The sequence below is a fragment of the Scatophagus argus genome, chromosome 13 (genome assembly GCF_020382885.2).
Source record: "Scatophagus argus isolate fScaArg1 chromosome 13, fScaArg1.pri, whole genome shotgun sequence".
Classification (NCBI taxonomy): Eukaryota; Metazoa; Chordata; class Actinopteri; family Scatophagidae; genus Scatophagus; species Scatophagus argus.
In genome coordinates this window covers 23,093,544-23,109,787 of record NC_058505.1, presented here as the reverse complement: position 1 = coordinate 23,109,787, position 16,244 = coordinate 23,093,544, and the positions used below count along the sequence as shown (strand labels likewise).

Sequence of the window (16,244 nt, the reverse complement as noted above, 5' to 3'; positions counted from 1 at the left end):
CTTAATAACTATTACTGAATACACAATGTTAAGAGTTTATATTGAACCATTAAAGTTATGTGAATGCTGTTATTATGCTGTATTTGAAATTCATGTGTAACCTGTTTCCTAAACTGTTTTGTTTGTGTGTTAAATACATATAAGACACTTTTTGCAATGATGTGGTGTGGTGCAGCTGACCATATGGCGGGACACTCGTCATTTGGTGCAATGTTCAAAAAGTGGTAATTCATGAAAATATCAATAGAACACAAGGAAATTAGTATCAGCAAGAGTCTCAAGAAATTTCTTACTGTTGTTACAAGGTTTAAGAGAATTTATCTAAAATAGCTTAAAAAGATTGAGGAGCAATGTGCTCTGTTGCATGATGATTTCGAAAAATAAAAATTTTCACAAGGAAATGTTAAATATCAACACAGTCATGATTAAAATGTTTGATGAAGTGAGTTAGAAAAAAAATAAACACCTCATTTTCACTTTATGTGAAATAGCTTTCATGTCACACCATTTGACAATTTAAGGCACTGATAGAGCAAATTGATGAAAAAAAAAAGCATATTTCAACTCAAAATCTAAAAGAACACATATATATTTGGAAAGTCAACAGTCATAACAACACAAGAAAATCATTTTCATAATTTTTTTTTCATCATTCAATCATTTTTTTTTTAAAAAAAAGTTTTCTTCCGACTTGTACGTCAACCACCCTTGTGTTTGAGATCAAGAGATACCAGCTAAATATAGTCTGGCTCACTGCTACGTACAGCTTAGGCTCTGGAACCAACCTCCTCGAGAGGGGTTTGACTCTCCTCTGGAGTTGGTCACGGTGACCGGCAGAAGGCAGGAGTGGGCTTACTTATAGCCCGCCAGCTCTCTGCCTGCATGTTGGAGTTTACCCCAGGGAACGAGAGGGTTGCTTACCTACACCTGCAGTTTTGGGAACAGGTTATGCAGCAAACAACCGTTCAGAGTACCCACCCTTTCTAGAGTCTTTGGAATAGGTGCCCCTATTGGGGATTCCATTGTTCTACTAGAGGACTTTGTGGGCATTGACAAAGCCATGTCCACACTCAGTCTGAGCTGTGTTCAGTTATTGTACTTCTATGCTAGTCACATTTTCCCCATAAACACCACCACAAACATAAGGGTGTCCATAAGTGCACTTGGCATCAGGACACCCTAGGTCACAGGTCAATGATTGACTTTGTGGTTGTATCAGTAGATCTGTGTCTGCATGTTCTGGACATTAAGGTGAAGAGATGAGCAGTGCTGTCAACTGATGAGTTGGATCAGGTGGTGAGTTGGATCAGGTGGTGTAGGATGCCAGATAGACTCAGCAGATCTAGACAATCAGAGAGGGTTTGCAGGGAATGTCTGCCTGAGGACAACTCTCACCTAAGAAAGAGCTTTGACTGCACTTCAGGGGTGGTGAGGGACATGGAATCCGAGTGTGCCGTGTTCCACGCCGCCATTGCTGAGATGGCTGATCAGAGCTACAGTTAGAAGGTCACTGGAACTAGTCACGGCAGCAATCCTCGAACCTGCTGGTGGGTCTTTTCTTTTCAAAAAGAGGGACCAGTTGGTGTGTCACAAATACCCACTCCTCAGCCTACCTGGGAAAGTCTACACCAGGGTGCTGGAAAGGAGAGCCCATCCGTTATTTGAACCATGGATTCAATGAAAGTGACATATTTTGTCATTGGAGGGAACTCACTCCAACGAAATTTGTGCTCTGCATTTAACCCACCCAAGAGACGGGCACACACACACACACACAGCAAACCCGGGGCAGTGGGCGACCGCGTGCAGTGCCCGGGGAGCAGTGGGGGTTAGGTACCTTGCTCAAGGGTACCTCCGACACCCTAACCGCTGATCCACGACTGCCCCTAAATGCGAACAATGTGGTTTTCACCCAGGCTGTGGAATGCTGGACCTGCTCTACAACCTCACAAGGGCGATGGAGCAGGTTTGGGAGTTTGCCCAACCAGTCTCCATGTATTTTGTGTACTTGGAAAAGGCTTACGACCATGTCCCTCAAAGTATCCTGTGGGGGAGGAGTTCTCCAAGAATAAGGGGTGGATGGCCTGTCGTTAAGAGCCATCCAATCTCTGTATTGTTGGAATGAGAACTTTATTCGCATTGCTGGCAGTAAATGAAACTCATTCCCAATTAGGGTCGCATTCCGCCGTGGCTGACCTTTGTTACTGGTTCTGTACATAATTTTAATGGAGAGAATGTCTAGGCCCAAGTATTAAGTGGCTGGAATGAAGCACCTCTAGTTTTCAGCTGGAAAACAATGGATTTTCTACTCTAGGTCGGAGGAGAGCTGAAAAAAATAACAACAAAGAGAAATAACAGTACATAGAAACGGACACCGCATACTTGCAGTTTGGGGGTTTCAGTTAAATCATGGAAGCTGTGTAGTAGGTTTGGGCTCATGTTAGAGCTGTCTCTCAATAATATACAAATCAAATCATGCTCTCAACCCTCAAACACTAAAATAACTGTCACTGTAAAACATCAAAATACAAAAACTATTTCAAAATAAAATACTTTTAAATATCTGAATTTTATTTGTTCAGTGGAACATTTATTCAGTGCCAAATATTTGTATCATTACCAATAAAACCTGTCTAGTTCAGATTTTGTTTTTAATTCCATTTATTTATTTTATTCAGTGCCAAAATTCACTGTCTCTTTTCACTGGCTCGGATAACATCACACAGTCTGTAACTTTCCCCTGATGTACTGAGAGCGCACTCAGAGTAGCAAAAGAGCTCTTTGGAACTCTAAATCATATTTAATTGCAAAAGCTGATATACTATGCAGACAAAAGTATCCAGACACCTTTTTATGGGGCTGGTTTTCAGGGGTTAGACTAGGCCCTTTAATTCTAGTGAAGGGAAATCTTAATGCTTCAGCATACCAAGACATTTTGGACAATGCTATGCTTTCAACTTTGGGGCAGCAGTTTGACGAATGCCCTGTTCTATTCCAGCATGACTGTGCCCCAGTGCGCAAAGCAAAGCTCCAAAAAGACCTGCTTGAGTTTGGGGGAACAACTTAACTGGCTCGCTCAGAGCCCTGACCTCAACCCCTCAACCCCTGGGAAGAAGTGGAACGAAGACTCTGAGCCTTGCCATTTTGTCCAACATCAGTGCGTGACCTCACAAATGCTCTGCTGCATTAATGGGCAAAGATTCCCACAGTAACACTGCCTTCCCAGAAGAAGAGAAGCTGTCGTAGCTGCAGTTGCTAATGCTTGCAGTTTGGCTCAAACTGTAATTTCATCTAACCTATCAGTCGTGACAATCAGCAGAACAGAAAGAAGACATCTGTACCATGTGGTCACCCCATGTCGCATTACATTGTAATGTGTAACCTGTTAGATTGGAAAAACAATGACAATGTATTCAAGCGAGCAGCTGGAGCCTATAGGATAGCCTGCTCCTATGCAACCTGCACATCTTTCTTGAGCCACTTTTATACATCTGAAATACTGCCCTCAGCTCTAGTTTTTGTAGTGATTCAAATAGCTATGCTGAAAATATTAGCAAAGTATCAGGCATAGACTTGAAAATGTGCAGCCATAAACAGCCTTTTATTTTTTACTGAAAAAGGAGGAGAGCCTTTAAAGATAATCATGGTAACTTGGTGAGCTAACCAGAATGTGGAACCTTTTCTCAAAGTTATACAGCTGTCTTCTCTTAGTGCTGAGAAGAGAAGGCTGCTGAAACAATTCATGAAAGTAATACGTATTCAGCGACAATGATTAGTTCTGAGTTCTGGCTTTTAACTTAGAATCAATACAAATTTCTTCCTGCTCTCTATAAAAAAACAAAACAAAACACAGTGGTGGGAGTAGTGTGGTGAAGTAAAAAATGACTTTGCTTGGCTTACAAAGGCAAATTTAAGTGCGGTCTAGATCTAGATTTGGAAAATGTCATGAAATAACTTGTGAATTGGTGCTTTAAAAATAAATTGAATGGAACTGAATTAACCAGAGGAAAAGGTGAACATATTTGCTGTTGCAGTCAACAGAGGGCCTGCAAAAACAAATCATAATAATGCTGGGACATCTGTTCTTAACAAGTCTCAAACAGAAATTTTCTCATCAACAAAAATGAGTTTGTCTGCCCACATCCCCTTTCCTCTACCTGTCCTTGTATCTCCTTTCTCTCTCTCTCTCCACATGGTTTTTTTTACCAGTTTTCAGAACTAAGCTTAACAAACTGCCATTAATAACACCACTGGCTCTAGTTACAGTGCAGACTAATGCAGCTCTTCCAGCGGTTTGTCCAAGTGGTGTTACCGTACCCAAACACAAGCCACTGCGGGACTTAACTTGTATTTTTTTCAAATCTATCACAAAGTGTAATTTGAGTGTTACGTGGGCTATATGACCATTGTTCCTAAACAGGGAAACCCAAAGCTTAACAGTCCTTGATTCAAAAAAAAAAAAAGTCATCCTTGCAGGGTTTAGTGGAGCTCATCACTTCCCTGCAGAGCAATTTCACATTTGCCGCAAAATTTTAGGAATGTATTATAAGACCTGTTCTGTTCTGTTTGCTGATGCTGAAGGTCAATGGATGCTATTCTATGAAGTGTTCTGCTGGGACAGTAACACCTCTATTGCAGACAAGAAGCCACTGGATAAAATCATTAGGAAGGCTAGCACTGCCCCAGGGAGCCCCTTCAACCTAGTGCAGCTGATAGGAGAGAGAGAAGAATGATAACCAAGGTATCCTCTCTGTTGGAGAACGATTTTCGTGTCCTGAGACTCTGACAGCACTGGGCAGCTCATATAGCCATAGGCCCTTCCTCCGCACTGCTCCTGGCAGACCCCATGCACTCCATAACAAACTGAATTTCAATAAATCATTGTGCAAATACAATATAAATAAATACAAGTACAATAACTTTTTAAATGCTAATAATTTAAAAAATGTGAAATACTGTAACTGTTATGTGTGTTTTTTGTGTGGTTTCTTTTTTGTTTTTACTTTGTTTCCTAATCTTGACTATTGGGATAGCATGGACAGTGACTCAAGGGAGTCAGAGGAGACAAATGGACTGGTTGTGCTTTAAGCAGCAATAGTGAGTTCTCATTCTTGGATTCTAGGAAGATGTGATCGCCATACATCGTATGTTCTACAACCTCTCTACACTGTAAACCCCAATAAGTTAATTCAACTAAAAAGAAAAAAATAGTTGAAACTCTCTGGTGATGGCTCAAGATGTGTAAAAACACACATGGAGCCGAAGAACTGATAAATGTGAGGATGACATCAGTCACTACTAGTGTGAACCACCCAGAGGGCTGTTAATGGACTTTATGCAGCAACGCTAAGTGCATTATAACAGTGGATGTACAGAATATCTATATGTTTGTGTGATTTTGGTCTTTTCAGTTGAGTTTTACTGGTATGTTCTGAGTTATACCTTAGTTTTATTAACTTTAATAACGTATACCGGTAGTATCAAGTATTTTTGCTTGAAGAATTGATGTGCAACTTTTAAAGATTTCACAAGTGTGTATTTGTAATTGTGTGCCAAAGATGTGATGAATATTGTTTGTTCTCTTTTGGTGTGTATCCATTTTTCAGCTAGAGTCATGAGCACAGTCTCTCACATGTACAACTGAGAGAAGAAGGTCTTATACACTGTTATCATATATCATATATGTATTTCATTTATTTAGCATGGTTGTCAAACCATGAATATAATTTGACAGTATGTTTAACAGCAAGATTATCTTGCTATCCAGCCACTTCATTGTCCTCAAATGAATCTACCGGTTTTCACCAGCAAATGTCCATATGGACGCCGCCTTGGTAGTGAGTTCAATAGTGAATGGGATGTGAGATGATCGTTGATGTGATTGTGTGTGTGTCCACATCAGACAGCAACATCATTATAAAGTTTGCTGACGACACAGCCATCGTGGGGTTAATCTCCCACAACAAGGAGGAGGCCTACAGGAAGGAGGACCTGTCCTGGTCACTGCACTTTAACAGGACTGTTAAGAAGGCCAGGCAGCGTCTCTTCCGCCTCAGACGCCTCAGAGACTTCAGGCTTCTCCTCAAGGTGCTCAGGAACTTTTACACCTGCACCACTGAGAGCATCTTGAGTGGGAGCATCACCACATGGATGGGCAGCTGCACAAAGCAGGACCTCTCGGCCCTTAGGAGGGTCGTCCGCTCAGCTGAGCGGACGATCAGAACAACTTTACCCGACCTGCAGGACATTTACACCAAACGATGCAGGTCGAGAGCCGAGAAGATCATCAGGCAGCCCCATCACCCCGGACACTCACTCTTCTCCCTTTTGCCATCAGGCCGTCGGTTCCGCTGCCTGAGAACCAACACTGAGAGGATGAGGAGAAGCTTCTTCCCCCAGGCCATCCGTCTGCTCAACAGTGAGCGTTAATCTGGACAATCCTACTCCCACCTGCACTACATGTAAATACTATTCATGTAAATACTGCACATTTTCACTTTTTTAATTTTATTATTTTTTATAAGGTTTCTATTTTACAATATTTAATTTTACTTATCTATTTTTTGGTAGCAGGGACAAAAAGAATTTCACTGCACATTGTACCGTGTATGATTGTGTGTGTGACAAATAAACAAATCTTGTATCTTGTATCTATCTGGTGATCTTGTATCTTGTAAGTTCAGAGAGGCAGAGTTGCGTGTTACAGTCGCCCTCTTGTGGTGAGGTGAGGCACTGAAGGAAAAGCTAAAGTCTATAGCTGCAGGTGATGAAGTTGCATTGATTCGACGTTGGAACAGGTTTTCATATACATGTGTTTTAAAATGTTCACTTTCAGAAAAACCAAAAAGCTATTAGGTTTAACAGGCAAAATAACCGCCTCTGTTACAGCGCTTTTAAACTCATATTGAGTGCAGCCACACTTTCAAATATACTATTGGAGACTGAATTTGGATCAGAATCAGAACTCCTTTATTTATTCTTCTCAAAAGGAACTCAAAGGACTGAGATGGGTGGAGTCTGGCTCAAGCTGACATAGGACGGGGGAATTTATTTTCCGGCCCTGGAGATAGAAAACAGATTCTAGATTGAGTTCATAATATATTGTGAAGAAGTGTGGTGAAGACATCCAGTTCTTGCTGCTACACAGACCGGAACAGACTTACAGCATTGCTCCCACCCGATGCAAAGACAAGACTGTGACCGTGAGCAGCAGCTCAGTGGAAACAAGCTGTTGATCTGGAGCTGTCCTTGGTGCCGGAACGCCTAAATCCAATTACACCCCCTCCTCCTCCCGCATGCGTTTTATGCTGCTCGCCGCGGGAGCCGTAACTTCCCGGGCCGTGCAGTTCACACTTGTCTCTCTCTGTTTCCGCCGTGTGTTTTCCTCATGGCGCTCAGCGCTGCACACACACTTCCCGGGACACTTCCTCTCATCAGCTGATTGATTGACTCTTTTTGTTTTGCCACAATGTGGATGTCCGGCCGTCTGTGTGCTCTCGGGATGCTTCATGGGTCTGTGGCCGCAGGGGAGGCACAGCAGCTGAGATAACTAACTGGGTGCTATGGTGGGACCTCCTGGAAGCCCAAGAGTTCGGCTTTTCCGAAATCTAATGTGTTTGCACAGAGGTGAGCTACATGGAGACTTTTACTTAACACACTTTTGAATGGATTTAAACATATAAACTCTATAGTAGTTGTAAGTTACAGAACAGAACAGACCTGAACGTGATGTGTATTATCCCAATCATACTTTCTATTCACTTTCTATCTAACTTGTATTTTTTTAAACTTGCTGAGGACTCATAATCACAAAATAATTAGGTCTAAGCCTGAGTCGCTTTATTCTGTGTGAATTAGATGCCTTCACTTTCAGCTCGTATTTTTGAGTTGCATGTCCACAATTCAAACAACAGATTTGATCTGGTTTGAGAAAGAAGGTGTAAAGAACTAAAAGTCAGGTATGTAACTTTTCACACAGTTGTTAATGTCAGCCAGGTGAGTCACGGTGTGGTAAATCTCAAGATTTTAACTGTAAAATCAGTTTCTTAAATGTTGAAGCTACAGAAATTAAGTTACTAATTACTTTAGAGGAGAGGAACTGGATAAGAGCGATTTTTAGCAGTGACGTTGCAGCTTGGTTCCTGACGTAATCCTGTGTCCCAGGAGTGTCCCAGGAGAAGATAGACAGTCTATAATTATCTAAGGCAGGCCTGAGCCAGTGGAGACGAAGACTAATACCACTACTGGGATTTGTGGAACTCCATTATACAATCAGATAAAGTTCCTGCAGTCAGAGGACTCCTAATGGCCACATAAGCCTTTAAAGTCCAACCAGAGAAAGACTTCCACACAAAAAAGAGAGAGAGAGAGAAAAGAAATCCTGATTACATTCCTTCTCTGACAGTGGATTTACCAAACTGCTTCTCATTTCATAAGAAAACCCCCCAAAAATATATAGTTTAATTTTTGAATTTCTGTAGTTAAATGACTTAGTATCACATCTCCATTAATTTTATCCATATTAAGAATATGGAATATGGCTTTCAAATGTAAACACTCATATTTGATATTTGATTTGGTGTGAAACTGTCGTGGCTCTGCTTGTAAGCTGCAGTGAATTAACTAACAGTCTGTCTGTAATACGGGAGAACAATACGTATCTAATATGGCCTGTTGTAAGAAGAATTCAAACTTTTGCAAGACATTAGTGGCAGGTGAACATGTGAGCTTGGGTTACCAACTGGTCAAAGCTTAACTGCCCAGACCTGCTATTGCCCCTCAAATCCGCAGGGTTACTGTGTGCTAACTGTTTTAATCTAATTGAAAATTAATTTAGGAAAATGCAGTAAAGAACAATATTAACTCATCATGGCCTTAAGGTGGGCCTTGTCTTGTAGAGAGCCCTTACGTAAAAACCAAGTTCAAGTCTTGTTCTTTTAGATTTTTGGTTGCTGAGGATTACTGATAATCCAGCAACTCACTTCTTTCTTGAGGCTCCCAAGCAAGTTAATCTAACCGTAATTTTACGAATCTTTACACCTTTACAAATGTTGACAGTGGCACTCTTTGTTGACACTAAAGGGGTTATTTAGGAGAGTTATATAATTGAATTTACAATGGTGAGACTTGTGTCATGTATAGAGTCTTGTTTTTTTCAGCCATGGATCTATACAGAAGTTCAGTGGTCTGAAAACAGCCAGGTGAGCTTGGTGGGCCTGGACAAGCTTTCTCTTCTCTTCACCACCATCATCTCACTGAACTTCACGAGCTCTAGACACTCAGACACACCAATCCAGCCTCTGACTGAGGTGAGCCAGCCCCATAGAGTAAGAGAGCAGCACATGCACAGCAAACATGGCAGACCGAGTGAGCTTCAGCACATCCAAAGTCAACCCTCGGCCCACTGCGGCTCCTGTGCTCCCCCCTGAGCCCATTGACATCATTCGCATCAAGGCACGCTCACGGCGGGTCAGGCTCAATGTTGGAGGTCTTACACATGAAGTCCTGTGGAGAACGCTGGACCGGCTGCCCAGAACACGTCTGGGAAGGCTAAGAGACTGCAACACTCACGAGTCACTGCTGGAGATCTGTGATGACTACAGCCTTACCGAGAATGAGTATTTCTTTGACCGGCACCCGGTGGCCTTCTCCTCCATCCTCAACTTCTACAGGACAGGGAAGCTGCACATGATGGAGGAGATGTGTGCCCTGTCCTTTGGCCAGGAGCTGGACTACTGGGGAATCGATGAAATCTACCTGGAGTCATGCTGCCAGGCGAGGTACCACCAGAAGAAGGAACAGATGAATGAGGAACTGAGGAGGGAGGCGGAGACGCTGAGGGAGAATGAGGGCGAGGAAGAGGAGCAGGGCTGCTGCCCCGACAAGAGACAGAAGCTCTGGGATCTGCTGGAGAAACCCAGCTCATCTGTTGCTGCAAAGGTAACAAGGGCTGCACACACACTACAAACCTTGGTAAAGGGATATTTCACTCTAAAAAATAATGTCATTCTGTGACCTTTGGTCTAAGATGAGAAAATTTCCACTTTATCCAAACGTTTTCTTTTGTTACTTTCTGTTACTTGCACTGTGTACTGCACTGTGGTACTATAATGTTAATTTGTTGATTAAGACGAGCTACTTGTGCATTGACAGAACTCCGATTTTACACAATACGATCACTTTCCTGGTCAGCAGGAGTCCTACTCAACCACTAAAAAGAGTCATATTATGTGGCGGAGTTTCATCAACCATCAACTCTGAGAAAATAACCTTTATGATGTCATCAACCCATAGAGTGTAGCAGCATCACAATCTATCCATCATTCAACTTATCTTTTCTTTGTCCCAAGTTAAACACCACAGTAAGAAATAACAGAAAACCAGCTAGGTGCAACTAGAAAGAAGCTGATGGTAATACTCACAGAATAAGGGATTATGTTCTCCTCAAACCCAGCTATACAGCAAGTAACTTGTGCTTATATAAGTGAATGTCACCAACAGATTAGTCTTTATGAGTTCCACTGTCTGTGAAGTCCATTACTAGTGATGTGGCAGCAGTGAACATTTGTCTGTTACTGCTAAACATACTAGTGATGGTAGTAGTATTGTATTGTTCACTGTAACACATCTGACTTAAACCAGTCTGTGAGTCAATAAGACATCAAGCTGTCTATTACAAGGACAAACTAGACCACAGTCACATCATAAGTTAAGATTAAAGTTAAGTCAACTCACCCTCTCTTTTCAAGCAGGTTGGCCTGTTTGGCAGAACCAGATAGAAGGTTCACCAGTGTATGTGCCATCTTTCTCTGACTTTCACCTTGCTGTCACTCCACCATGGCTGGGGACACAGACAGAGAGGATGGAGGATTATATTCATACTCTTCACTGCACTGGTCATGCAGAATATGCTGTTCTGCAAGTGCACTGGGGATTGCTGCAGGGTAGCACACACTTCCTCCACCACCTGATAGAGTCCTCTGCTGTTCCCCCTCAGGGCGTCCACAGATGTTGTCACCATCTTTCATCAGATGGCCCAGTTTGATGCAGCTGGCCACTCTGAGATTAGCTTGCAGGTTGGCACACTGCGGTGTTGGAATCATTATGAAGTTGTTAAAAGCAAAGATTCCTGAAACAATCATTTTCTTCAAATCTCTTTTATGTCATGTACGATGTTTAAAATCTGCCATCTATACAGGGCTGTTCGACAGTGTCAGCTTGGTAAGATCCATGTCCTTTGGTTGTAAGGGCAAAAGCTAGCTGCTTATCAAGTTGTCCAGCTGTCTTCAGCAGACCTGAGATAGAAGTGTCCTGAGGAATTCCATTCATACTATTTGATTGTGCATCACATACTACACATCTGTTAATCCTTTTCAGAGTCAGTGCTGGAACAAGTGTGCCCTTTATGCATGACAGGTGAAACAATAGGAGATGGAGGTCAGTGTGGTAGATTTTATGCCTCATTTCTCCTGCAGATCCGCTGTTTGCGTCCTTAGTTTAGTGAATGGGTTGGTAAAACGTCAGGTAATGAAAAGAATCTGCAACAATTAGCTGTTTTGTATTTGATTCATTTTTCTTAGTTGAAAGTGTCATTTAAACAACAGAAAGGAATAAAGGAAAAGTGATCTGAGATTTAAAAAAAAAAAGACTTCTGCACAAAAGCAAATGCTTAGGAAACACTACACCTGATATTGTTCATTGATTTCATGTTTCCAGCTGGCCAACTGCACTGTCAGCAGCATGTAGAGAGACATTTCAGCTAGATTCACACAGGGCCTGATTACCGTTAGAGCTCGGATCTGACATTTAACTGCTGATTTAGCACATACCCCAACTTGATGCCTGTAATCAGTGTGATGTGATCTTACTGCTCTCTTATAGGTCTGTTTCCTTTGGGGTTATATTTACATCAGAAGGATGTGGAAAGACAAAACAAAAGGAAGGAAGTGACCATTTATGTTATTTAGTTGGTGTTTAACATCGTGTTGTGTTGGACAAAGAATCTGAGCAGTAACCAAGTTTTGCTGGGGAACTGACTTAAGTTATAACCGACTAACATAAACAAGTTTTAGTCAGGCCAGTAATACCAAAATATTGCATATCTGCAGCAGCAAACGGTGTTGGCATGAGTGTGTCAGCAGAGTAATGTGCCAAAATCAGGCTACCTTCTCAGGTCATAATGGCCACACTGTATCCATGCATGAACAAGACTGCATGTTATTAACCACAGAGCTGGCATCAATGCTACCTTTGCAGTTATTTGCTACAAACTGTACTGGTATTATTGTAATCATTTTGTAAAGCATTCTATTTGTTTTTAAATTGATTTTTATTGTTTCCCAACAGATTTTTCATTTCAATCCACTATGATATCTGGGTGTGGTAATACACTGACTAGAAAGACAAAATGTCATAAGAGATCAAGTGGTGCTAAACACTGCATGAAATAAGCTGTGTTGTCAGGAAATCAAGGTTTGACAAATAAAAACAAATTGGCGTTTCTTGCACTGAAAACTTCAAAATGAAAATTATCAGCATTTTCCAATTTCATTTTCCATCTCCACCTATCACTGCATATCCTATACAGGGTCACTGAGGGGCTGAAGCCTATCCTATACAGGGTCACTGGGGTCACTGGGGGGCTGAAGCCTATCCTATACAGGGTCACTGGGGTCACTGGGGGGCTGAAGCCTATCCTATACAGGGTCACTGGGGGGCTGAAGCCTATCCTATACAGGGTCACTGGGGTCACTGGGGGGCTGAAGCCTATCCTATACAGGGTCACTGGGGGGCTGAAGCCTATCCTATACAGGGTCACTGAGGGGCTGAAGCCTATCCTATACAGGGTCACTGGGGTCACTGGGGGGCTGAAGCCTATCCTATACAGGGTCACTGGGGGGCTGAAGCCTATCCTAGCTGATGGGAAATTTCAAGTTACCAATTAACTTCACCTGCAAGTCTTTGGACTGTGGGAGGAAGCCATGTGAACCCAGGCAGGGATGGGTAGAATATGCAGATTTCACTTGAATTCATTACAAAATGAATACTTGTTACATTCTGCAACTTTACTTTGGATTCAGCTCCTTCACCCTGTAAAATCTCATTTTCAGTTACATTAAATCAACTCACTTGTTAACGCCTTCAATTCTGGTCACCTTGAACTGTTCAGTTTCACTTTGAGACCTTGTACAGTAATTATTGGTTCACATTGAATATGATGTCTAGCAATACAACAAAAGTTGTGAAGTAAATAAACAGTAGTTGTAGTTAATGAAGGGTCAGAGTTAATACTATTTCTAGTTATTAAACTTATCAGTGGAATCTTAGGACAAACGTAAAAGCTAAATTATCTAACTCGCATTTTGATTTTGTTTTGTTTGTTGTTATGACAGGAAGTTTTCTCAAATGTGTGATTTTTGCAAGCATTAAACCCTATAATAGCGTCACCTCCAAACGCATGTCGGCAAAGCGGTCTCTGCTGTACAGTTGTTTGAGCGCAGTAGAGGCAGCTCATGGCTCTAGAGAAACCATCGGTGTTCTATCTGTCTGCCTATTTTCAAGGATTCAAGGATTCAAGGAGCTTTACTGTCATTTCACACATGGAGAAACATGAGGTGGAACAAAATGAATTCACCTGGTCCCAGTATAAGCCCAATAACCTACAAAATACGTAACTACTATAAATATAAAACAGCACTATATAAATATAAAAACTACCAGAATAAAAAAATATAAACAGTGTCAGGGATAAGAACGATATTTACAGCGGTGTTGTGCAAATGACAGAGTAGTGCAAATGAATATCTATCTGTCTTTATTTTGCACTGAACCATGCTGACAGTTCTGACAGCCTGATATCATGTAACCACTATATCTGGCATGTAAGTGTAGTTTATTTGTTTTTCATTAGAAAAGTGCAGGTTATGGAATGTTCATCTCTCCGTAAATACCTCAGGGCTGGCATTTAAAGGCCCATGTGACTGTGTTGGAAGTGTAGAGTCAGCAGGAGGGAAGCTGCTTAGGCCGCTGTGCACTGACACCAGCTGAGTGCGACTCAGTAGCAACAGTGATGTAGCTCAGCCCTTACACAACACCAGTGTGTCTTCTTGGTGACTTGTACAGCTCAGTGCTACTGATGATTAGAGCACAGGTGTTACCTGGCCATTTGAAAAACATGCTGCAGCATTTGTTCAGCAGGAAACATACACACACATACACAAGCAGGATTACAGGATTGATTCAGTTAATTTTTTTTTTTAATAAACCCTAAAATGTATGTAATGTTTTGTGCTATATATCTTCAGTATTTTAACTACTGATTGAAGAAATAACAAAGAATTTAACAATATAAAACACATATATAATCTCTCATCCAGTACACAGTTTCTTCTAATATTAAAAAAAAACAACAAAATACAAAAAACAATTTGGGTCCAACTAGCAGTTAGTCATGAGAGCATGTCTGTATGCATGGTCATCTGTTCATAAGGGACACACACACACACACACACACACACACACACACACACAGACGGTATGACTTAGGAGAATGGTTTAATCTCCTTTGGGGCTTTTACCAGGACTGCTGCTGCTGCAAATAGACTAACTGTTGGCAGGTTGGATAGTCTGTCCTTTCCACTGTCTGACCTGCAGGAGGGTGGAAAAGGGCAGTTAAGCACACAGTACAATGAAATGTTTAATTTATCGACATTCCTTTTTTTTTAACCAATGCAAATGCGAATACTGTGAGTCAGCAAGTACATGTTTATAACGCCATATATTCAAACTATAGTTTCAAATGAAGAAATTCATGACATGGAAACTGGTTCACTGTGTCTCTTCTCCACATCGCCTAAGCTTAAAAAATGTTGTTGTTAGTATTTATTAATATTGTTAACACATTTATTTTAAATATGAATGCCACAAAGGCTTGAGCTGGGGAGTTATCTGAAATCCATCCATCCAATTAGAATACACCTTTTTATTATCTAACTGTAAATTTAAAAGAGATAACTGATTGATGACAATAATTGAAACAATTATTTACTTGTTTTTGACAAGCACTAGAACCATTAGAGCTACTTACCACAGGTTTTTTTAGAGGTTGCTTCAACTGAACAAAAGATTATGATAACGATGACATGATGACTATCAGAATAAGAGTATGACTTGTCATTTTGGGGAGGAAATTGTGTTTCTAGAGGTCTTTGGTTGTATTCTGCAAACTGCATGAAGTACTTGTTTACCCAGAGCGCACACTGTCAGTCTCTCTAATGAACCACTGGTCCAGAGCGGACAGAGACATCTCACTCTGTCCTCCACTTATACCTGCAGTCTTTGAAAATGTTGTTTTCCCTTTTGACCTCCTGTGCTCTGTGCCAGAGGTGAAAATAAAATTTACAGCAGCTCATAGGGGGAAAGTCTGGAACAGAAAGTCTGGGGTTTTTAGGGGTCATCATGTACACACATAATTGCTCTTGTCAAAATCATGACCTTATCTATGGTCTTGTCGATCCAGTTCTCAGCTTCTTTCCAAGGTTTTTGAATTTAAACTTTTAAGCTCAGGAATGATTTATCTTGTTGTCATATCTCTTTAAATGCTGTATTTGAGCTAGAGCTGCAACCTTTAGTTGATTAATGGAATAGTCATTTGAAAGAAAATTAACTATTTTGATCAGCTGACACTGGGTAAGAGGTGGGCTACACCAGTCCATCACAGAGCTGACGTAAACAAACAACCATTCATACTCACATCTGGACCTATGGGGAATTTAGAGTCACCAATTAACATGTCTTTGGACTGTGGGAGGAAGCTTGAATACCTGGACAGAACCAATATAAACATGGAGAGAATATGCAAATAAGGTTTTGCAGGGGTTTGGTCAGAAAGGCTTTTGGAGAAAGAAAGAAAGAAAGTCTTTTGGGCTTGGACTGCAGGCTGGACAGAAGAAGCAATTTGAAGACATCACTTTTCACAATGTTTCGACATTTTCTAGACTAAACAATTTTTCATGACAATAATTGTCAGAATAATTGAAAATGAAGATATATATACTGTCCATCACATCATGTTCCCAATGAACAAGTCACCAACTCCTTTAGAAAATAAACGGGAGGTGGTAGGATCTGTGTCGCTCACCATGTTCTGTGACTGCACTGTTTGAACATGTAGGATGATTGACAGGTGTCTGTATGTGTGTCTCAGTCTAATGTTACTTTACGGCAGCAGATAAATCCCTCACAAA

General features: G+C 41.2%; 1 protein-coding gene across 1 annotated transcript in view; it reads left to right on the top strand.

Annotated features, from left to right (window-relative positions):
- The first annotated feature begins 9,354 nt into the window (after positions 1-9,354).
- LOC124069485 (potassium voltage-gated channel subfamily B member 2-like) overlaps positions 9,355-16,244 on the top strand; it is a 20,433-nt gene continuing 13,543 nt past the window's right edge. The window contains exon 1 of the mRNA XM_046408687.1: positions 9,355-9,939. Coding sequence (XP_046264643.1) covers positions 9,355-9,939 — 585 coding nt within the window. The remainder of the gene's footprint in view (positions 9,940-16,244) is intronic.